General features: G+C 42.7%; 2 protein-coding genes across 4 annotated transcripts in view; one reads left to right on the forward strand and one right to left on the reverse strand.

Moving 5' to 3' along the window:
- Positions 1-9,775, reverse strand: part of ttll11 (tubulin tyrosine ligase-like family, member 11) — a 41,522-nt gene extending 31,747 nt beyond the window's left edge. The window contains exons 1-2 of one of the 2 annotated variants that reach the window (XM_055935970.1): positions 9,650-9,775; positions 924-1,023 (exon numbers count right to left, since the gene is read on the reverse strand). Coding sequence is in view for 1 of the 2 variants with exons in the window: in XM_055935969.1 (XP_055791944.1) it covers positions 924-1,023; positions 8,498-9,067 (670 nt within the window). In the remaining variant the exon portion in view is untranslated. Of the gene's footprint in view, positions 1-923; positions 1,024-8,497 lie in introns of both variants that reach the window. The other variant, XM_055935969.1, reaches the window with a different exon arrangement.
- Positions 9,776-14,931: 5,156 nt separating this feature from the next.
- LOC129863742 (G protein-coupled receptor kinase 6-like) overlaps positions 14,932-23,299 on the forward strand; it is a 35,305-nt gene continuing 26,937 nt past the window's right edge. For both annotated transcript variants that reach the window (XM_055935973.1, XM_055935974.1), the window contains exon 1: positions 14,932-15,290. In XM_055935973.1, the coding sequence (XP_055791948.1) occupies positions 15,239-15,290 (52 nt within the window). In that variant the 5' untranslated portion in view covers positions 14,932-15,238. The remainder of the gene's footprint in view (positions 15,291-23,299) is intronic.

Consider the following 23,299-nt stretch of genomic DNA (forward strand, 5'->3'; position numbering starts at 1 on the left):
TCCCGAAGAAACAGTTATTGTGCTGACGTTGCTTCCAGAGGCAGTTTGGAACTCGGTAGCGAGTGTTACAACCGAGGACAGACTATTTTTACACGCTACATGCTTCGGCACTCGGTGTTCCTGTTCTGTGAGCTTGTGTGGCCTACCACTTTGCAGCTGAGCCGTGTTGCTCCTAGACGTTTCCACTTTATAATAACAGCACTCATAGTTGACCGGGGCAGCTCTAGCAGGACTGAAATTTGACAAACTGACTTGTTGGAAAAGTGGCATCCTATGACAGTGCCACATTGAAAGTCACTGAGCTCTTCAGTAAGGCCATTCTACTGCCAATGTTAGTCTATGGAGATTGCTGTGTGCTTGATTTTATACACCTGTCAGCAACAGGTGTAGCTGAAATAGGCGAATCCACTAACTTGAAGAGGTGTCCACATACATTTGTATATATAGTGTATAATGAGAGGTAGAGGACAAGAGAGAAACACACAGGTGTAAAGAGGTGATTTGATGAACCACATTCAGGTGATTAGCAACCTTACCCAAGATCTTACAACAACAACAAAAAAGGTTTCAAAAAGGTGGCTGTCTCCATAGGACAACCCTTTTTAGTTCCAGGTAGAACCCGGTGATGTAGAAAGACATTACAATAAAATCAGTAATACTTGGTTTTTACCTTGGCATGACAAGAAATTAAGTTGGGCTTAGCAAGGCTCACATAACAGGAGGCATGCCAAAAACCTGCCTGACAACAGTGTCTCCCACCATAACATTATATAGGGGGTAGGACTGACTAATACATTTTTAGTTAAAAGAGGCCCTGGATATTGAATTGGGAAACCATCTACGGGAAACACTGTGACAACATACAAAATGGTGTCCGGCACCTCCCATAGGTTCTTTCCAGAAATAGAGGGGGATCAGTGTACCTGGGAACTTGTTGACCTGTCCAGAGATGATGTTGTCATTGTCATGGAAAGAGACTCCATGCCAGTAGATGTCACAGGCAGACCGTCTACCCACAGGGAACTGTAAAAGGAAGGAGAGAGATGTTTGAGGATGGGGTTTTGATGAGGCCATTTGATTGTAACGAATAGAGAAATCCTTTCAGGCCAAGGCGTAGAGGTGGCTCTTCCAGTGACACTAGGAGACAGAGCTTATCCTCCCAGTGGGTAAAGTGAATGAGACTGCAATCCTGTGTTAGCTAATCATATACTGTAAGTCTACGTTTAGGAGGAGCCCTGGCAGGGGGACGACATGATATTCTGACAGGATTACAACAACCCCCTGCTGGGGCCCGGACCACTGAACCTTCCTGCTAACCCTTCACACACACACCATGACCCACTCAGAAACCCATGGGGGTCGCCAGCGGTGGCAACATACTGTCTCGTCACATCAGACAGAAAATGTAGGTTATTGTCTGGAATCTACCTTTATGGCGGTTAAGTTAGGCAATCTCACAACTCTACACATTGTATTTCTATCCGCAATATTCTAAAATAGCCTCATTGCCACCTTAGTGAATAGGCCCACGGTGACCCTTGAAGAAAAAACGACTAGAATTTCAGATGTGAACACGTGATCTTATGTGAAGTGAACGTGATAACACGCAAAGCAACGTGACAACACGTGAAATATGAAATTGTGATTTTCCACATGTGAAGTCCGTTCGTTTTTGTTCCTGTATGGGGAGCTACATGCCAGGGGAGGTGTAGGACCATCCCGTGTGCGAAACGGAAAAGAAAGAGTGCAAGAGAAAAACATGCATGACAGTCAAAGCCTGCTATAAATACGATCTCATAGATTTCAATGTTTAACCACCCCTTAATCTTATCAGGCAATTTGGGTTACATTAATTTGGGCAGTATCTAGTGGAGGAGGGGGATGAGAGACGGGAATAGCACCATCTGTGAGTGCATTCCAGAACTTAATCTAACACACACACACACACAAAGGGTCACTTGTGGACATTGCGTGATTTGAGTGAATAATTAACAATTCTAGTTCTTCTGGCACCATCCCACAGTTCAGAAGAGGACATGAGCGCATCTCCTTAACATTCAATCATAATTGGCTGAGAGACATTGGCATGAATTAGCAGACTTGTCTTGGCAAGCCTGATCATTCCTCCCGATCCAGCCTGGTAAGGTTGCCTGGCAGTGGGCACGTAACAGTTTTATAACAAGATCTGTACTCTTGCCTGTCAACCCGTCGCCTGCCTATTCTTTCACATCATACTGAAGTTGGAGTTGTTAGGCAAGCTATCCATGTCAACAACACTACACGTTGCTGAATATGCCAAGCGGTTAAGTCAGCACTTGGCACATGTGGCCATGTATGGTGTTGTTGCTAGAGGACAAGTGAGAGACAGACAGGTTTAACAGAGGTGACTTGGTGAACCACGTTCAGGTGATTGGTAACCTTGCTCAAGACTTGAAAACTTGCCAACACTCTTAGAAAAAAAGGGTTCCTAAAGGGTTCTTTGTCTGACTCCGTCGGATAACCCTTTCTTGGTTCCAGGACAACCCTTTTTGGTTTCACAGAAAGACAGTAGGTTAGACTAAAATCTTTTTCATTTTAAACCAGAAACGGTCAATGACAGCCTACTGTCTTTTTATTTTTCCTCAACCTCACTTGGCAAGTAGTAGAAAACAGAAAGATAATCTGCCAGATCCAAATTAAAACAGACATGATCCTCCCTATTTCACGTGACGTTTGACTCTCTCTTTCTCCCTCTCAATCTGAGTCTTTCCTGTTCCCTGAGGGGAATATAATCAGATTGGATTATCAGAGATTACCTCTAATCATTTCCTACCGTTAAGAGAAGGCCATATGCTGAAAGTCAGCAGGCCTCTGGGGCTTCAAAAGTGCTGTGCCATCAAAACCACCCGGTGAGACAGCGGCCAGGATGTTAGGCCTAGTACACTGACACATTATGGCCAAGCCTTATAGCCTACACTAACTCAGTGAGCAAACCATGATTAGGACACTGCCCAGGGCCTATTACAGTGCTATAATCTAACGAACAAAATGCCCTTCGTGACAGTCAATGATACAGAGGGCTTGTTCCCCCACAGCAGAGCCAGGCTTTGGACAGTTTCTCTCATGCAGGCTGAAACTACTCTACACAAGACTAGCCTACGCCTGGGGAATAACACTAGTGTCAGTCCTCATCCTAAAAATAACGAAAACAGAGGAAGTAGATAGCGGTGAGTGGGTGTAGTGAGCGACTGAGGGTAGTGTCTAACCACAGATGACAGTAGGCTGGGTCATCTGCAGTGGAGCATGGATCAATAACATCCGTGGAGTGCGGAGGTAGTGTAGGAAATGAGAGGAGAGATGGGTCACTTTCTCTCTGCCGTCGATCAATACATTTAGGCTTAGTGGGAAGACTGTGCGATTCTCCCACTGTGCATCTCGTCTATAGGCCTAGCCCACATCGTTTCAGTTTCTGTCGAGGCAATGCACCGCAAGCATATCCAGTGTCATGTTAGGCTACTGGCAAAACTCAAAACAGCATGTCCCTTACTGGTTATCAGTGAAAAGCGGAGTTGAGAACCAGAGCCATACAGTAAATGGCTCCGGAATCAACTAACTAGACCCACTTCCTGCTGTAGGAAGGAATGGGGGAATTAGATGTCATTATTGTAATGTAATTATTGTAATTGAATATAGCGGGAGGAACCGCTCTCTGAGTTCACATATGGGTCAAAATCTTCAAAGACCTGCTCAGAAAATAAATGACATTAAATAATCAAATCGTTCCAAGTTCCTCTTCTCCATACACCTGTCTTTAGTCTACTAAAGGTCAAAGTGTCACTCAAAACATGTTAAGCTGAATATTCCCCTGCCACTGAAAGGTGGGCCTTAATGTACTTTCCTACCTACACTGGTGTGATTCCTTACGAAACTAAAATAAAAATACCATGATTTGGGGGATTTTCACAAAATGTAATCCTTGGAACAGACTTTGAGGAAGAATTAGTGACACATATCTTGAAAAATAATTGAGAAATAATTTATGACATGTTGGCCTTACCAAAGCCTCCATCATGAAAATAAATATATGAATATAAGTTTATATTTTTCAATATTCATAAATTAATGTAAGAAAATTGTTATTGAAAATACCAAATCATATGACAGAGCAAGTTTCATGAAACCAACTTAAGCTGTTTAGCAACTACAGATGAAACAGAGTTTCAAAAGGAAGCCTGGGTAAGGCCAAAATGTTACAAATATTCCAACTTAAAATGAATTATCTAAATTATGCTTTAAGATACAAATATCAGATATACAGTACCAGTCAAAAGTTTGGACACACCTACTCATTCAAGGGTTTCTCTTTATTTTTACTATTTTCTACATTTTAGAATAATAGTGAAGACATCAAACCTATGAAATAACACATGGAATCATGTAGTAACCAAAAAAAAAGTGTTTAAAAAAATCAAAATATATTTTATTATTTGAGATTCTTCAAAGTAGCCACCATTTGCCTTGATGACAGCTTTGTGCACTCTTTCAACCAGCTTCAAGAGGTAGTCACCTGGAATGCATTTCAATTAACAGGTGTGCCTTGTTAAAAGTTAATTTGTGTAATTTCTTTCCTTCTTAATGGTTTGAGCCAATCAGTTGTGTTGTGACAAGGTAGGGGTGGTATACAGAAGACATACTTTTTTGGTAAAACACCAAGTCCATATTATGGCAAAAACAGAGAAACAGTCCATCATTACTTTAAGACATGAAGGTCAAGAACTTTGAAAGTTTCTTCAAGAGCAGTCGCAAAAACAATCAAGTGCTATGATGAAACTGGCTCTCATGAGGACCGCCACAGGAAAAGAAGACCCAGAGTTACCTCTGATGCAGAGGATAAGTTCATTAGTCACCAGCCTTAGAAATTGCAGCCCAAATAAATTCTTCACAGAGTTAAAGTAACAGACATCTCAAAATCAACTGTTCAGAGGAGACTATGCGAATCAGGCCTTCATGGTTGAATTGCTGCAAGAAACCTCTACTAAAAGACACCAATAAGAAGAGACTTGCTTGGCCCAAGAAATACAAGCAATGGACATGAGACCGGTGGAAATCTGTCCTTTGGTCTGATGAGTTCAAATTTGAGATTCTTGGTTCCAACCGCCGTGTCTTTGTGAGACGCAGAGTAGGTGAACGGATAATCTCTGCATGTGTGGTTCCCACCGTGAAGCATGGAGGAGTAGGTGTGATGGTGTGGGGGTGCTTTGCTGTGATTTATTTAGAATTCAAGGGACAGTTAACCAGCATGACTACCACAGCATTCTGCAGCAATACGCCATCCTATCTGGTTTGCACTTAGTGGGACAATCATTTGTTTTTCAACAGGACAATGACAGGACACCTCCAGGCTGTGTAAAGTCTATTTGATCAAGAAGGACAGTGCTGGAGGGCTGCATCATCTGACTTGGCCTCCACAATCACCCGACCTCAACCGAATTGAGATGGTTTGGGATGAGTTGGACCGCAGAGTGAAGGAAAAGCAGCCAACAAGTGCTCAGCATATGTGGGAACTCCTTCAAGACTGTTGGGAAAGCATTGAAGCTGGTTGAGAGAATGCCAAGAGTGTGCAAAGCTGTCAAAGGCAAAGGGTGGCTACTTTGAAGAATGTCAAATATAACATATATTTTGATTTAACACTTTTTGGGGTTACTACATGATTCCATATGTGTTATTTCATAGGTTTGATGTCTTCACAATTATTCTACAACGTAGAAAATAGTTTAAAAAAAAATTGAATAAACCCTTGAATGAGTAGGTGTCTAAACTTTTGACTGGTACTGTATGTCAACAATCCTTCCTCCAAAAGGACCCTAAATATAGATAGAAATTTGTGAAACCCTCCCTGCCACCCCCCCAAAATGATATTGTTCTGTTCTAGTTGTGAGAAATCACTCACTACACCTCAGCACTGCATGCCTCAAACCTCTTTTCAGACTGACAGGGGATCAGTTACGCCCTTGACTATGTTAAAGGTGTATCTGTCAGAACAAAGGGTAACGTATAGGGCCTCAGTCTACAAAAGTTTTGAAACCAGATCGGATGTGCTGAGGCGCACTTGGAAAGGATTACGTTTCTACGCATGACGGTCATCCATGGTGATAGTAAAGAGAGTTGTTTACCTCTCACAAACTCCTCTGGGTCTCATGTATAATGAACCACGCCGTTGATAATGGCTGAAGGCAGGTATTAATTCCGTCACGTTCAATGCCGGTAGGGCCGAACAGATGGAGCTCGCCTGGCGACTTGAGGGGACCCGTATCAATTAGCCATCTCATAAATGTATTAAAGACACTCCTTTCCATTAAGCACAACTTTCAGACGCCACCTACCCAGGTGCCGGCAGTGTAACGGTATACTGGACTTGGAGCGGTCAGGCCGGAGTGAAAGGGTTAACAGAGACCGTGTGACCTCATCAATGTGTTGTAGGACACTGTCAATCAACACTTTAACGTTGAAGGCCTTCTATGCTATTCTTTATCAAGCCCTTGAGGGACAAAAGACTGTGAACAGATTAAAACTGTTGATGCAGCAAAGATTAATGGGGTGTATAGCGGTAGCTGCTACACCTGTTATAACAACATTGTTGCTCCTCTATATAGTTGCTATAGTAATTTATGCTGTCTGTATTATTACGTAAGCGGAATAAGCGTCAGTCCTACAGTAAACTGGAGTCGTGCACCCCTGATCGATGTAGGCCACTCACGGCCGGCCCGCTCATTAGGCGGGATTAGGAGGCCGTCTATGGCAGCAGATTGACGCGGGCGGCCTTTTCTGAGGTAAACTGACCAACAACAATACATAAAACCTCACATAATTCTGCCCACCAAAACAATGACAATTTACTTCATCCAGTGGCATAACGACTTTTTAGGTTGAGTGTTGATGTCGCCCTGTGATAAGCAGTGCCCACTTTGTTAAAATATGTTGCGTGTCCATTTCCCAGCGTGCCTCTCCAGGGTCCTGTTGGAGACGCTCCGCTGCGGCGCTCCACCGACATTCAGTCAAAGAAATGCATCTAATATAAATGATGTAGCAGGTACAGGATATGGCAGAAAGAGTACGTGGCCTTTGTTGTAGCCTACAGGCTGCAGATACAATGTATGACGATGTAATGAGACATACACTTTTTACATAACGCAGGTTTATCCAATCAAATAGCCTAACCTAAATGGCGCCTAATATTTTTTTTTTAATGCGCTGTCATGTTAACAAACAATATATCCTAAAAACAGGACAGGTCAAAGTAAAATGGACAATATGTACTGGACAATCGCAACTGTTGTCCAGGAGTTTCACCCCATTGTCACGATCAGTGGTTTCAAGTTTGTACGCGTCAATTTTTGATAAGCTGATCATAGCGAAAATAATAAATACATGTAAACACATTGCAAATAGGCTCACAATAACTCCTGATAAAGTTTGGTAGCTGATATTCAGAGCTTAAAAAGGCCAAATTGATTAGGGACAGGAATCAGGACTAATAAAGCCAATGCAACAGCCTATTTTACAAATGGTGGGCCTACCACATGGATGAGTACCAGTGGAGGCTGCTGAGGGGAGGACGGCTCATAATAATGGCTGGAACGGAGCAAACGGAATGGCATCAAACACATGGAAACCATTTGTTTGATACCATTCCACTCATGCCGCTCCAGCCATTACCACAAGCCCGTCCTCCCCAATTAAAAGGTGCCACCAACCGCCTGGGATGGTCATTCATACATTTCCATTGAGGGCTGACATGGTAAACTACACCCCAGTAAACACGAGCCAACGTCTTTTGGATGGTTTTTTTTGGTCTTGTCCAGACGTATTTTATGGGTGTATTACAAACGGTAGGCTTACCCCATAGATGGGCATTCATATAATTATATTTCAGGTAACACTGTAGGCTACACCTCAGAAAAGGGCAGGCCGACAATGCTTTTCTTGGTGCAGTCTGGACCGGCCTTGATTTCCACATCCACAGATATTGGTTTTTGGTCCGGAACAAATCTGAACCAATCATAGATGTCTTTATTTGGTTCAGATTTGGTCAGGTCTGGACCAGCCTTGATTTGGCCCAAACATAGACGTCTATAAATTACATCTTTTCCACTTTCATTCAGAACCTAAAAATGACCTACTTTCAACTTCCGGAAAATAAGTATTTCTCAACATCCTGTAAAATATGTATTCTAAACGTACGGAAAATACATATTTTCACCTTTCATTCAGAACCTAAATTGAACGCGACTTCAACATCTGGAAAATACGTATTTTAGACTTATTTTCAATGTCATTTAGCTTACTGGGACTATACTAGTTTTACAGGGGCTACATTTTCTGGTCTCGACTAGGGCGGCGGAATGGCAAGGACCGGCCCGGAGGCTTCTGAACTCCCTAACTTAAGCACAGAGGCAATCTTGACTATCTATAGCCTACATTTTGGCAATAAATATGAATCAATGAAACAAGGACTTACCTCTTTCCATTTGAGCTGCCTGATGCTGAGTTTCAGTGCCTCCAAAGAGGTTTTGGCTTTGAACGTGTCCACGGTGACTGGCTTCCTCCTCTTTGCAACTTTGTTGGTGTCCTCTTTGTTGTGTGGGCCTACTTTGATGTCTTCCGGTGGGTGGATGGGAACAGTGTTACCGTTTGTTTCTGTCTTCCCCTGCAGCATCTTCCCAGTCCCTTTGATTTGAAGCATCTGCTGTTCATTGTCTTTTCGATTCACTGGTTTCCCCGAATTGGCATTGGAAGCTACTATTGTCCCTTGCAGTGCAGGGACTGAATCCTGCTTGGTGCAGGTGTTCTTCTCATCTTTGCCTAGTTTGCTCCTACTTTTACTCTGATTCCTGCAAGTGATAGAGGTCTTGGGTGTTTCCCTTTGGGCTGCGGGGGCACCACTAGCCGGGATTGGGGAGACAGATGCGGGCGTGGATGCCACCAGCACCTCATCCTCGATAATATCTGCCTCCTCCTTCTCCACACCCTCGCCTGATGATTTCATTTGTTCGAGTTGAACCTTCACTTTTACATAATGATCACTCATTATAAGAATCAATACCACAAGGCAGGGCTCGCCAATAATGCACAGCCCGAAAATAATGTGTGAGCCAGTGGCAAACAGAATTTTGCATAGCTTTCCAGTCACACGTTAGCTACAGTGTAACCACTCGTGGACCAGCTTGCCTAACGTTACAACGGTGCCGACAGTTCAGCTAGACTACAGATGATTCAGTGAAACCGCCCATGGACGAAGCCCACGTCAGCTGTCATCATTAAGTTACCTAGCAGCTAGCTAAGTAAGGCTTTAAACTAGGCTATTGCATGTGAGGTTTGGGCAAAATCTTCCCACAAGATATAACTAACGTTAGCTAGCTAGACACTTTGTTTCATCCCCGTAAAAGCAAATGTTTGTTTAGGTTGCGATAGCTGGCTATCATTATTCAATCACTGTGGCTGAGTAGAGTAAATTGCAGGGCTAGCAGGCTAGCTAACACCAGTTGACATTGCTGGCTTGACTGTCTCACACCGCTAGCTTGCACCTAGCGAACAATAATACATCAATTGTCTTTTGTGTCATCCACATAATAGAATTTCGCCATTTAATCTACAGATTGTATTGAGTTACCTTTCAAATGCATTGATAGCAAGTGAATATCGTCCGATCATCGGGACAAGACTGTCGTACAGCAGATGTGCCCCTGCCCGGCTGTCACTGAGCCTGGGTCAGTGAAAGAGTCATTTTGACAACAATTATGCAAGGCCAGCAGCACAAATGATGACGTCACTTCGTATGGAAAGGCTGAAACCTTCAAAATAAAAGCCAGCATTTCAAAACATTGCAAATGTGAATAACATTCAAAATATATTACATTTTAACCAATGTCCATTTGTATTGTGCTTATAAGGATAAGGAATTTATGGAAACAATTATGCTTCCCCCCCAAAAAATGAACACCACTATCGAACAATACAATGTTCAGACTGCTATGTTCACAGTATTGGGCTGTAGAGAAAAAACAATTTTATGTGCAGAGGAAAAGTTGGGTTGGGTATACTCAGTAGGGCCTGTAGAATACCCAGCAGCACTTTCTATTCCACCGACTACATTCACTGCAATATAGGCATACTATAGGCATATATTATAGACACATAAATTACATATTTTCTTATAGAGAAACAAATATTCCATGTGTCGAAGTGAACGTGGCGTTGGCATTACTCAGTAGGGTCTGTAGAATATATACAGTACCATTCAAAAGTTTGAACACGCCAACTAATTTAAGGGTTTTTCTTTAATTTTAAACTATTTTCTACATTGTAGAATAATAGTGAATACATACTATGAAATAACACATATGGAGTCATGTAGTAACCAAAAAAGTGTTTAACAAATTAAAATATATTTTATATTAGAGATTATTCTATACTCCTCTATAAACTGGTCATCTCTGTATACCCGTCGCAAGACCCACTGGTTGATGCTTATTTATAAAACCCTATTAGGCCTCACTCCCACCTTGTCCCCCTCTGAGACAACCCAATTGAGATGGTTTGGGATGAGTTGGACTGCAGAGTGAAGGAAAAGCAGCCAATAAGCGCTCAGCATATGTGGGAACTCCTTCAAACCTGTTGGAAAAGCAGTCCTCATGAAGCTGGTTGAGAGAATTTCAAGAGTGTGCAAAGCTGTCATCAAGGCAAAGGGTGGCTACTTTGAAGAATCTCAAATATAAAATATATTTAGATTTGTTTAACACTTTTTTGGTTACTACATGATTCCATATGTGTTATTTCATAGGTTTGATGTCTTCACTATTATTCTACAATGTAGAAAATAGTAAAAATAAAGAAAAACCTTCGAATGAGTAGGTGTGTCCAAACTTTTGACTGGTACTGTATAAGGTGTTATTTCTTGGGGGACTGTGGTATAAATACCCAGCTGCACTTTATACTGCACCCACTACATTCACTGTAATACACTATAGGCCTATAAATTGCATAGTAGGAAGTGCTGCTGGGTATTTACACAACAGTCCCACAACAAATAACACCATATTTAGATTCTACTCTAATGAGTATTCCCAATCGCACTTTTACCTCGGCAGGTAGAATAGTTTTTTCTCTGTAAGCCAATATGTAAAAGGGTTCCAAAGGGGTTCTACGGTGATCCCCATAAGAGAACCCTTTTTGGTTCCAGGTCAAACTATTTTGGCTTCCAGGTAGAACCCTCTGTAGAAAGGGTTCTACCTGCAACCAAAAGGGTTCTACCTGGAACCAAAAATGGTTCTTCAAAAGGGTTCTCCTATGGGGACAGTCGAAGAACCATTTTAGTTTCCAGATAGCACCTTTTCTCTAAGAGTCTAGTGTAGGCTTATTGCATTGCAAGTGAATGGAGTGTGGGTGGAGTAGAAAGTGCTGCTGGGTTTTTAGACCTCAATCCCCCATGAAATAGCACAATATATAGATTATACAGACCCGACTGAGTATTCCCAACCCTAATTTTACATCAGCACAAAGAATAGTTTCTCTATAAGCCAATATGTAATTTATAGGCCTATAGTGTCTTGTATTGCATCGAATGGACTGGGTGGAGTAGAAAGTGCTGCTGGGTAATTAGACCTCAGTCCCCCAACAAATAACACCATATATAGATTCTACAGACCCTACTAAGTATTTCCAACGTCACTTTTACTTTTTACACACAGTAATCGTTTTTTCTCTATGAGCCAATTTGAGCCAATTATGTCAATTATATACAGTGTAATGCATTGCAGTGAATGGAGTGGGTGGAGTAAGGAGTCACCAGCACTCTATATTAAACTCATTGGTCAGCACAAGAGACCAACTGAAGTTTTGCAGACTCTATTGAGTAATTCCAATTACATATACAGTACATGACCAAAAGCATGGGGACGCCTGCTCGTCAAATATCTCATTCCAAAATCATGGGAATTAATATGGAGTTGATCCCACCTTTTTTGCCATAATGGCTGCGGGGCCTTTCTTCCATTTAGCCACAAGAGCATTAGTGAGGTCAGGCACTGATGTTGGGCGAGTAGGCCTGGCTCGCAGCTGGCCTTCCAATACATCCCAAAGGTGTTGGATGGGGTAGAGGTCAGGGCTCTGCGCAGGCCAGTCAAGTTCTACCACACCGATCTCGACGAGCCATTGCTGCATGGACCTCGCTTTGTGCACAGGGGCATTGTCATGCTGAAACAGGGAAGGGCCTTCCCCAAACTGTTGCCACAAAGATGGAAGCGCAGAATCGTTTATAATGGCATTGTATGCTGAAACCTTCCAGTGAAGGTGTCCCTTCACTGGAAGTGAGCGGCCTAGCCCCAACCATAAAAAACAGCCCCAGACCATTATTCCTCCTCCACAAAACTTTGCATTTGGCACTATGCATCCAGGCAGATAGCATTCTCCTGGCTTCTGCCAAACCCAGATTTGTCCGTCAGACTACTGTTTCCACTGCTCCAGAGTCCAATGGCGGCGAGCTTTACACCACTCCAGCTGACGCTTGGCTTTGCGCATGGTGATCTTAGGCTTGTGTGCGTCTGCTCAGCCATGGAAACCCATTCCATGAAGCTCCAGAAGAACAGTTATTGTGCTGACATTGCTTCCAGAGGCAGTTTGGAACTCGGTAGTGAGTGCTGCAACCGAGGACAGGCGATTTTTACGCATTACCCGTTTCAGCACACTGCGGTCCCGTTCTGTGAGCTTGTGTGGCCTATCACTTCGTGGATGAGCCTTTATTGCTCCTAGATGTAATAACAGCATTTACAGTTGACCGGGGCATCTCTAGAAGGGAAAGGTGGGATCCTATGACTGTGCCACATTGAAAGACACGGAGCTCTTCAGTAAAGCCATTCTACTGACAATGTTTGTCTATGGAGATTTCATGGCTGTGTGCTCGATTTTATACACCTGTCAGCAACAGGTGTGGCTGAAATAGCCGAATCCACTCATTTGAATGGGTGTCCACATACTTTTGTACATAATGTGTATTAGTGTTTTATTAAAATTGTATGTCTTTAAATGTAGCCTAGACAATAGCTTTTAACATACCAGTATTGGTGTGTAAACCTTCTAAAGAAATGCTGGTAAAAATAATACAATATAAAAAATAAAAGTACATCAAATTATCCATTTATTCTTCCCGAAGGTGGTTCCAAAGGCAACTCTTATTTTGAAAAGAAATGCACCATCGTGCTGCCAGCATGATTTCCCGCTTCTAGGAGAACGGTCATCTCATTTTGTTGTACGGTGGACAGCGCCTGTGTTTTGATCCCCTTGACAACGCAACTGACGGAGGAGTTTGAGGAACAAAACAGTTGACAAGCTGGCAGTGCTGTAGTTCTATTACCAACAGAGGACGTGCTTTCTCTATTTTAGGTACATTTATCTACTATAGCTTAAGCTTTCTGCACCTAACAGATATGTCTATGTACTGGGAAATGTTTTTGTTGTAGAGCAGGGGTGTCAAACTCATTCCACGGAGGGCCTAGTGTCTGCAGGTTTTTGGTTTTTCCTTTCAATAAAGCCCTAGACAACCAGGTGTGGGGAGTTCCTAACTAATTAGTGATGTTAATTCATCAATCAAGTACAAGGGAGGAGCGAAAACCCGCAGACACTCGGCCCCCCGTGGAATGAGTTTGACACCTGTGTTGTAGAGGATAACTCTACAACAAGACTTTTATACTTTTTTCATGGCTTGCCTTTGGCAGCAACTTGGTACTAGGGGCTAACTAGTCCCCCTAAGAAAAATGTCTAATTGCTCACACAAAAAAAGCACATTTTGGAGAGATTTATTTTGGAATGTGGATGAAGATCATGTTTAGGCGAATAAACTATAAAGGGAAATAAATGTTTTTGTTATTTCATGGGGGGGTGCCAGTTACCTCGGTACAACGACAGACGATTATGGCATAGGGTTCCACACAAGTGTGTTAAAATCCATTCAATCAGTTTTACTTAGAAATGACTTAGTAAGTCATATTTAAAAGCTCAATCTAGTTGTCTTATTTTAATTATTGAAATCATATATGGGGGATAAATGGTGTTGCACATGTCACCATTAATATCTGACCTGTGTATGGGGAGATTTGATGTAAAGTCCCTCTTTTTAACTCACATTCATTTTCTTTGTTCTTTCTGTGTAGGTCCTTTTCCATACAATCCATTATGTACAATTTGTAAGTCGCTCTGGATAAGAGCGTCTGCTAAATGACTTAAATGTAAATGTAAATGTACAATTGCACTAAATCTCAGCAGTCTTAAAAAGGCCATTCAGGAGCACAAGGTTTTCAATTGTTGTTTTTAATTCATGAAAAATATAAATTGGAATATAATATTGGAATGGAATATAACTAATAACATGAAATAACATTGGAATATAACATTTAATAACAATAACTAATTAATTCAGTGTAACATTGATGTGGCAACTCTTATGCTATGCTATTGCACGATCCCAGGTCACAAATAAAGCTATCCCCAGGAGCACAACTCATGAGCCCACCTCCTGCACTGCTCACGCCTAATCCAGCCCCCATCTGTGACTTAAAAAAGGGGGAGAGATGCCAATTGAAAAGTGCTCTCTTAAAAACATAGCTAGCTAACTTATATAACATAAAAGGCTGTGTAAATTAGCTAAAAGTGGATTACATATTTTAAGGCTTTTCTACTGGTCTATTTAAAAATGAATTATTGAAATATCTCCAAAAGTTGTGACGATACAGAGGAAATGTTTTGTTGAGCAAGAGCAGTGGCAGCCAGGGAAATTGTTAGGGAAATAATTTGGTGACATCTTGTGGTCTTAATGTGATTTACGGGGGGGGGGGGGGCACTTACCCCACCCTTTGTACCCTAACTGTGATGCCGCTGCCGGTGCACCTGGGCGCACTTGTATTCGTGTGGTCGGTTACTGTAGGCCTAAGCTCTGACAGATCGAACGCTTTAGCCTAGCCTACTTTATCCCACTTTTTAAACAAGTTTATGTTAGGGTAGGGTAGGCTACTGCGTTTTTAGATCGGTATTTGGTTAAGAAACACTTTCACATTTTATGGGATCTATCTGCGCATGAGAACGAGAACCAGGCTATGAGCGTCATCTGTAGAATGGATGGTGGTTAAATCTGTCATTGCAGACGGATGGTTTGAATAAGGTAAAGGCGAGAATAAAAGAAAGTTGTTCCAGTCCGCATCCCTCTGCAACAATGGAAATAGATAGTATGGTGGCAAACAGCGTACTCATCCGTGCCAGAGAAGGTAAGAAATATATAGAAAAACGACTTCTTCTAATACCATACAGAAGCAAGAAAACATTTTCTTCAGGAAATTACCTTTTTCTAGTTGTCACTTGTCAACATATCTGTCTTTATGTATTCGTTTTATTTAACCATGGAAGTCAGTAATGATGCGTCTACAGTTAGTTGTACAGTATATTAGTTTAAGAAGTTTAGAAAAACATAGCCTATTTACACCTAACTCAAGCAGTACTGTGTTCAGAGCTCAACATTATTCCAGTTTGTGTTGCCCTCTGTTACAATGCTGTGTTGCCACATATGAGTAGGGGGGTTACAGTAGGCTACAGGCAGTGGCGATTTTAGCATGTACATGTTGGTGGGGCAAACTAAAAAAAAAAATGTTTATGCATGCCAGCAAAGCCATTACACAACACGTTCATTGCACTATAAAGGTGACCACAAACTGGTAGGGCCTGCATAAAGCTGTCCCAACAGCAGAGCTTTCTTTTCAACACCATGAAGTGAAGGAGCCTTGTCTGGCAGCGAAACAGTTCATTCAGACTCATTACACTGCCTTTTTTTTTTAAACATAGCTGATATGACTTACTTGTTTAAACAAATGTGGTTTCTACTGACAATTCAGATGTACAAACCTGGCATAAGGGAACGACGAGTGGAAAAGAGGCAATACATCATTTCGAATTAAGCCATTATAATGAGCGCGCTAGGACAGACGTAGTCAATATAACTATTTGACCAGCACTTTTGAAATGTACAGTGACAGAACTCAGAATATGGGCAGTTCTTACATTATTCTCCCTGTACACCAAGTCAGAACCGTAGGATAAATCAAATCAAACTTTGTCACACGTGCCAAGTACAAAAGCTGTAAACCTTACCGTGAAATTCTTACTTACAAGCCCTTAATTAACCAACAATGCAGTTCAAGAAAGAGTTAAGAAAATATTTACCAAATAAACGAAAGCAAAAAATTATAAAAAGTAACACAATAAAATAACAATAATGAGGCTATATACAGGGGGTACCGGTACCGAGTCAGTGTGCGGGGGTACAGGTTAGTCAAGGTAATTTGTATATGTAGGTAGGGGTAAAGTGACCAGTGGCGACCCGTCATTCAGGGCAGGTCGGGCTTTGAGACCCACATTTTTAGCAAACAATTTTTAAAAATACAAATAATATGGTCTCTTTTTTGTTTTCTTGAGTAAGGCAGCTTCAAAATGCAAGTGTTTCAGCCTAGCTCAGTGCTTTCTGTGGTGGTGGTGCGGGCCAGCAGAAAAGAGGAGCATTGCGCTGTGATTGGCTCAGTGTTCTGTCACTCATGGGGACCTCATACAATCGCCAAGCTTAAGTCCTTAGTAAGGGTAGACATCCAACATTTCAGCCCTTTGGGTCCTGCCTTAGAGTTATATTACAAGTGCCATTTCAAGAAGGCTCAAGGTCATTGGCCACAGAAATGACGTCAAATCACGTTATATGTACAGTAGCATTGATTGGACGGATCATGTCAACATCATACTTTCACAATCTTAGCTAGCAGCCATCATCATGAATCAAGTCTACTGCCAAATCCTGTTTAATCCTTGTCATATGAAGAGAAATAATGAAGAGAAAATACAGATAAAATGCATCGGTGCTCATCGGCCATTGGGCATAAACATTACACAACAATTTGGAGACCGCAAATTCAACAATGAGTCGTTTGTAAGGAATCGGGAACAGTGCCTAACTGCAAGCATTGCAACTGGGAAGTCGGGAATAAACAAGCTCAAACTCGGAAAATACGCTTTGAACAGTCATTAAACTCAGAATTGTAAATCTTTCTCTTTGGTGACAAAATTTGCCCACAAAGAACCACCGCACCACTTTCCTGTTCAAGCCCATCACAACAATGTGAGTCCAAAAATGTAGCCTATAATATGTTTTAGAGAAATGTAATCATTGAATATTGTAAGAGCTTTCATTGTCTGTTTATAGGCCCCCTTTATTTATCGTACGGTTCTGACCTGTTGTACAGGGAGTACACTGTAAGAACGGCCCATGTTCTGAATTCTAACGCTGTACATTTCAAAAGTGCTGAACAAATTATTGACTACGTCCGTTGTCGCTTGCTCATTAATGTCTATATCGAAATTACGGATTGCCTCTTATCTGCTTGTTGTCCCCTTATGCCATAGTTTGCACATCTCCATTGTCAGTAGACCACATTTGTTTAAGCAAGTCAGCCATAACAGCTATGCTTTTTTTAAAGGCAGTAAATTAGGCTGAATGAACTGTTTCGCTGCCAGACAAGGCTCCGCTGAAAGCTAGGTGTAGCAGTGGTAAGGTGCTGGAACTCTGCTGGGACAGCTTTATGTAGGCCCGAACAGTTTGTGGGCACCGTTTGTCATCGTTATAGTGCAATTCATGTATTGTTTAGTGTTGTGTTGTGTAGTGGCTTTGTTGGCATGCATCCCACATTGTTTGTTTGTTTGCCCCACCAAGCATTGACCAGGTCCTGCCGTGTAGTTCTGGACTGATCCCTCACCTTCCTCATGATCATTGATGCCCCACGAGGTGAGATCTTGCATGGAGCCCCAGACCGAGGGTGATTGACCGTCATCTTGAACTTCTTCCATTTTCTAATAATTGCGCCAACAGTTGTTGCCTTCTCACCAAGCTGCTTGCCTATTGTCCTGTAGCCCATCCCAGCCTTGTGCAGGTCTACAATTTTAGCCCTGATGTCCTTACACAGCTCTCTGGTCTTGGCCATTGTGGAGAGGTTGGAGTCTGTTTGATTGAGTGTGTGGACAGGTGTCTTTTATACAGGTAACGAGTTCAAACAGGTGCAGTTAATACAGGTAATGAGTGGAGAACAGGAGGGCTTCTTAAAGAAAAACTAACAGGTCTGTGAGAGCCGGAATTCTTACTGGTTGGTAGGTGATCAAATACTTATGTCATGCAATAAAATGCAAATGAATTACTTAAAAATCATACAATGTGATTTTCTGGATTTTTGTTTTAGATTCCGTCTCTCACAGTTGAAGTGTACCTATGATAAAAAATGACAGACCTCTACATGCTTTGTAAGTAGGAAAACCTGCAAAATCGGCAGTGTATCAAATACTTGTTCTCCCCACTGTAGATGGGGGCGAAGTGACTATGCATAGATAACAAACAAACAGCGAGTAGCAGCAGTCTACAAAAGGGGGTGGGGAAGGTCAATGTAAATTGTCCGTTGCCGATTTTTGTGATTTGTTCAGCAGTCTAATGGCTTGGGGGTAGAAGCTGTTGAGGAGCCTTTTGGTCCTAGACTTGGCGCTCTGGTACCGCTTGCAGTGCGGTAGCAGAGAAAACAGTCTATAACTTGGGTGATTGGAGTCTCTGACAATTTTATGGCCTATTATATAGGTCCTGGATGGCAGGATGCTTGGCCTCAGTGATGTACTGGGCCATTCGCACTACCCTCTGTAGCGCCATACGGTCAGATGCCGAGCAGTTGCCATACCAGGCGGTGATGCAACCAGTCAGGATGCTCTCGATGGTGCAGCTGTAGAACCTTTTGAGGATCTGGGGACCCATGCCAAATCTTTTCAGTCTCCTGAGGGGGAAAAGGTTTTGTCGTGCCCTCTTTACAACTATCTTGATATGTTTGGACCATGATAGTTCGTTGGTGATGTGGACATTAGGCCCGCCTTTTCCTGTAGTCCACGATCAGCTCCTTAGTTTTGCTCACATTGAGAGAGAGGTTGTTGTCCTGGCACCACTCTGCCAGTTCTCTGACTTCCTCCCTATAGGCCGTCTCATTGTTGTCGGTAATCAGGCCTACCACTGTTGTGGCGTCAGCAAACTTAATGATGGTGTTGGAGTCGTGTTTGGACACACAGTCGTTAGTGAACAGGGAATACAGGCGGGGACTAAGTACACACCCATGAGTGGCCCCAGTGTTAAGGATCAGTGTGGCAGACGTGTTGTTGCCTACTCTTACCACCTGGAGGCAGCCCATCAGGAAGTCCAGGATCCAGTTGCAGAGGGAGGTGTTTAGTCCCAGAGTCCTTAGCTTAGTGATGAGCTTTGTGGGCACTATGGTGTTGAACGCTGAGCTGTAGTCAATGAACAGCATTCTCACATAGGTGTTCCTTTTGTCCAGGTGAGAAAGGGCAGTGTGGAGTGCAATTGAGATTGTGTCATCTGTGGATCTGTTGGGGTGGTATGCAAATAGGAGTGGGTCTAGGGTGTCCGGGAGGATGCTGTTGTTGTGAGCCATGGCCAGCCTTTCAAAGCACTTCATGGCTACTGACGTGAGTGCCACGGGGTAGTAATCATTTAGGCAGGTTACCTTCGCTTTCTTGGGTACAGGGACTATGGTGGTCTGCTTGAAACATGTAGGTATTACAGATCGGTCAGGGAGAGGTTGAAAATGTCAGTGAAGACACTTGACAGTTGGTCCGCGTATGCTTTGAGTACACTTCCTGGTAATTCGTCTGGCCCAGCGGCTTTGTGAATGTTGACCTGTTTAAAGGTTTTGTTCACATCGGCTACCGAGAGCATTATCACACAGTCATCCAGAACAGCTGGTGCTCTCGTACATGCTTCAGTGTTGCTTGCCTCAAAGCGAGCATAAAAGGCATTTAGCTCGTCTGGTAGGCTCGCATCACTGGGCAGGTCGCGTCTGTGTTTCCCTTTGTAGTCCGTAATAGTTTTTAAGCCCTGCCACATCCGACGAGTGTCAGAGCCGGTGTAGTAGGATTCAATCTTGATCCTGTATTGACGCTTTGCTTGTTTGATGGTCCGTCTGAGGGCATAGCGGGATTTCTTATAAGCGTTCGGATTAGTCTCCCGCTCCTTGAAAGCGGTAGCTCTAGCTTTTAGCTCAATGCGGATGTTGCCTGTAATCCATGGCTTCTGGTTGGGATATGTACGTACAGTCACTGTGGGGACGACGTCATCGATGCACATATTGACGAAGCCGATGACTGAGGTGGTGTATTCCTCAATGCCATTGTATGAATCCCGGAACACATTCCAGTCTGTGCTAGCAAAACAGTCCTGTAGTGTAGCATCCGCGTCATCTGACCACTTCCGTATTGATCGAGTCACTGGTACTTCCTGCTTTAGTTTTTGCTTGTAAGCAGGAACCAGGAGAACAGAATTATGGTCAGATTTGCCAAATGGAGGGCGGGGTAGAGCACCAGCTGTTATTGACAAAAAGACACACACCCCTCGTCTTACCAGAGGTAGCGTCTCTGTTCTGCCGGTGCATGGAAAATCCCGCTAGCTCTATATTGTCCGCATCTTCGTTCAGCCATGTCTCGGTGAAACACAAGATCTTACAGTTTGTAATGTCCCATTGGTAGGACAATCTTAATAGTAGGTCATAAATTTTATTTTCCAATGAATGCACTTTAATTAATTAATTATTAATTTCTCAAAATTAAGGAACAAAGTTCTTTAAGAGGTTCATAAATGTAACTGTAGATATTTAAAAGTACAATGATTGCATATTAAAAAAATGCCGCACAAATGTATATCTTCAGAACATATATTGTAGAACACAAGTAAAAACGTGGGTACATTACTCAACCTTTCAAATGTAACACAAGGCCTAACGGTACCAGTTACCGCATGACACATGAATTCAGTCACTAACGTTCTTTCGCACAAGCTCAGCTCTCAAAGCAAATTCTACCAGTAATTAATAATGCGTTAGAAAAAGTCTGAGTAAAATCTTGACAGTGTAGATTGGGACTAGAACACAGTGAAATTAATACTATTCATAGTGAGATGATTTGCAAAACATTAAGCAGAGATTAGAGCTAGAGGTTACACGCAAGAAGAATGGAAGGCAGTGGGAGTTTACTCGCACGCCTATGGATTCTCAGAAGGCTGCCCGATCTGCGGCCCCTTTTCCGGCGTCTTTTCTTCACACAAAAGACATGGATCTGGGCCTGTTCTAGTGAAAGCAGGATATCCTTCTCGTTGGACTCATTAAAAGAAAACGTTTCTTCCAGTCCGCGGTGAATAATCCCTTTTCTGATGTCCAGAAGTTATTTTCGGTCATAAGAGACGGTAGCAGCAACATTATGTACACAATAATTTAAAAAATAAGTTAAACAAATTGCACAAAAAAATAACTAAATAGCACAGATGGTTGGGAGAATGTAAAATGTGTTCTTCAGCGCCATCTTAGCAGTTAGAACAGTCAGAACAGTAGGCTAAATTATGAGGTAGGAAAGAGACCAAATTATTAGGGTGAGGCAATTGGGCTACTAACAGCTTACTACACAACATACTTTCAGCATTACTTACAGTATACATATTTCCCTGGCATATTACATAATTTATGCAGCAGCATACAAGACATTTTTGGACTCACCTTGTTGTGTTGTTGTCACGACTTCCGCCGCCGAAGTTGGTATTTTGGTTTTCTGAGTTTTTGAGCACTTATTAAACTGCTCCGTTTATACCAAGTTCGATCTCATGCGCCTAACTTCCCTGCCACCAGCACGCACCCTTACAGTTGTGCTCACTGAACAGGAAGGTGGCGCAGCAGTCCTTCTTGTGGGTTCTAGAAAGAGGCCCGAAATCCCGACTTGGAATTCCGAGTTGGATGCCTGTTCAAAATTATTTTCCGTATTTTCCCAGTCTGAGCTAGTTTTATCCGAGTTTCCAGTTGTCACTGAAGTCTGAGATTTCCCAGTTCCGAGTTTCCAGTTGTTTTGAACGCGGCAGAAGTCATTCTGGATTGACAGCATGGCCAATGTATTAAAACTTTTCTGGCCAATGGCATTACCCCCCCTTTTTTATATCCAATTGGTAGTATTGTCTTATCGCTGTCTTATTACGTATTTCTCCTTGACACACTGCTCGCTTAACCCGGAAGCCAGCCGCACCAATGTGTCGGAGGAAACACTGTCGAACTGACTAACCGAAGTCAGCTTGCAGGCCCCTGGCCCGCCACAAGCAGTCGCTAGAGCATGATGAGACAAAGAAATCCCGGCCGGCCAAACCCTCTCCTAACCCGGACAACGCTGGGCCAATTGTGCACCGCCTCATGGGTGTCCCGGTCACAGCCGGCTGAGACACACCCTGGGATCAAACCCGAGGCTGCGGTGGCGCCTCAGCACTCATTGTTGAATTTGCGATTTCCAACTTGTTGTGTAATGTTTATGTCCAATGGCCGATAGGCACCGATATGTTTTATCTATAATTTATTTTCATATGACAAGGATTGTAAAAGATTTGCCAGTAGATTGCCTACTTGATGCATGACTGCTTGTCTAGCTTGCTCGCTAATATTATGAAAGTATGATGACATGGTCAGTCCAATCAAAGCCACGGTAGATATAACGTGGCAGCACCCAAGTGGCTTGAATTTTCGAGCTCTACCCGTAGATTTTGCGGTGACGTAGTGTCCCCATGAGTGACACAACACTGAGCCAATCACGGCGCAACTAGAGAACATTACCAACCTCTACACTCCATATTTTCCGCTGGCTGCCACACCACCACAGAGGCACTGAGCTAGGCTGAAACACCTGTATTTTGGAGCTGCCTTACTGAAGAAAGCTAAAAGAGACAAATGTTTGTATGCAGCTTTTGTAAACTGATATGTGACATGTATTAATACCAAAATAACATGCAAAACAGGCAAAAAAAATCGATATATTATTATTTTTTAGTTAAACGTGACCCTGAATAATACGTCGCCACTGGCTACAGGCCATGCCCTGCTTTGTGGGAGATTGCAGTGCACCCTTGGTATTCTGAACCTGATATACAGTACTAGTCAAAAGTTTGGACACACCTATTTATTCAAGGGTTTTTCTTTATTTTGGCTATCAACAAATTGTTAAACATATCATGTTTTAGGGAAGATCCAGATGCAGACAGTGTCAAAGTAACAAAAGTTTATTACTAGAACAGGGGGCAGGCAAAACAACAGGTCAAGGGCAGGCAGAGGTCAGTAATCCCGATCAGAGTCCAAAAGGTACAGAACGGCAGGCAGTCTCAGGGTCAGGGCAGGCAGAGGTC

This window comes from Salvelinus fontinalis, chromosome 10, assembly GCF_029448725.1.
Source record: "Salvelinus fontinalis isolate EN_2023a chromosome 10, ASM2944872v1, whole genome shotgun sequence".
Taxonomy (NCBI): domain Eukaryota; kingdom Metazoa; phylum Chordata; class Actinopteri; order Salmoniformes; family Salmonidae; genus Salvelinus; species Salvelinus fontinalis.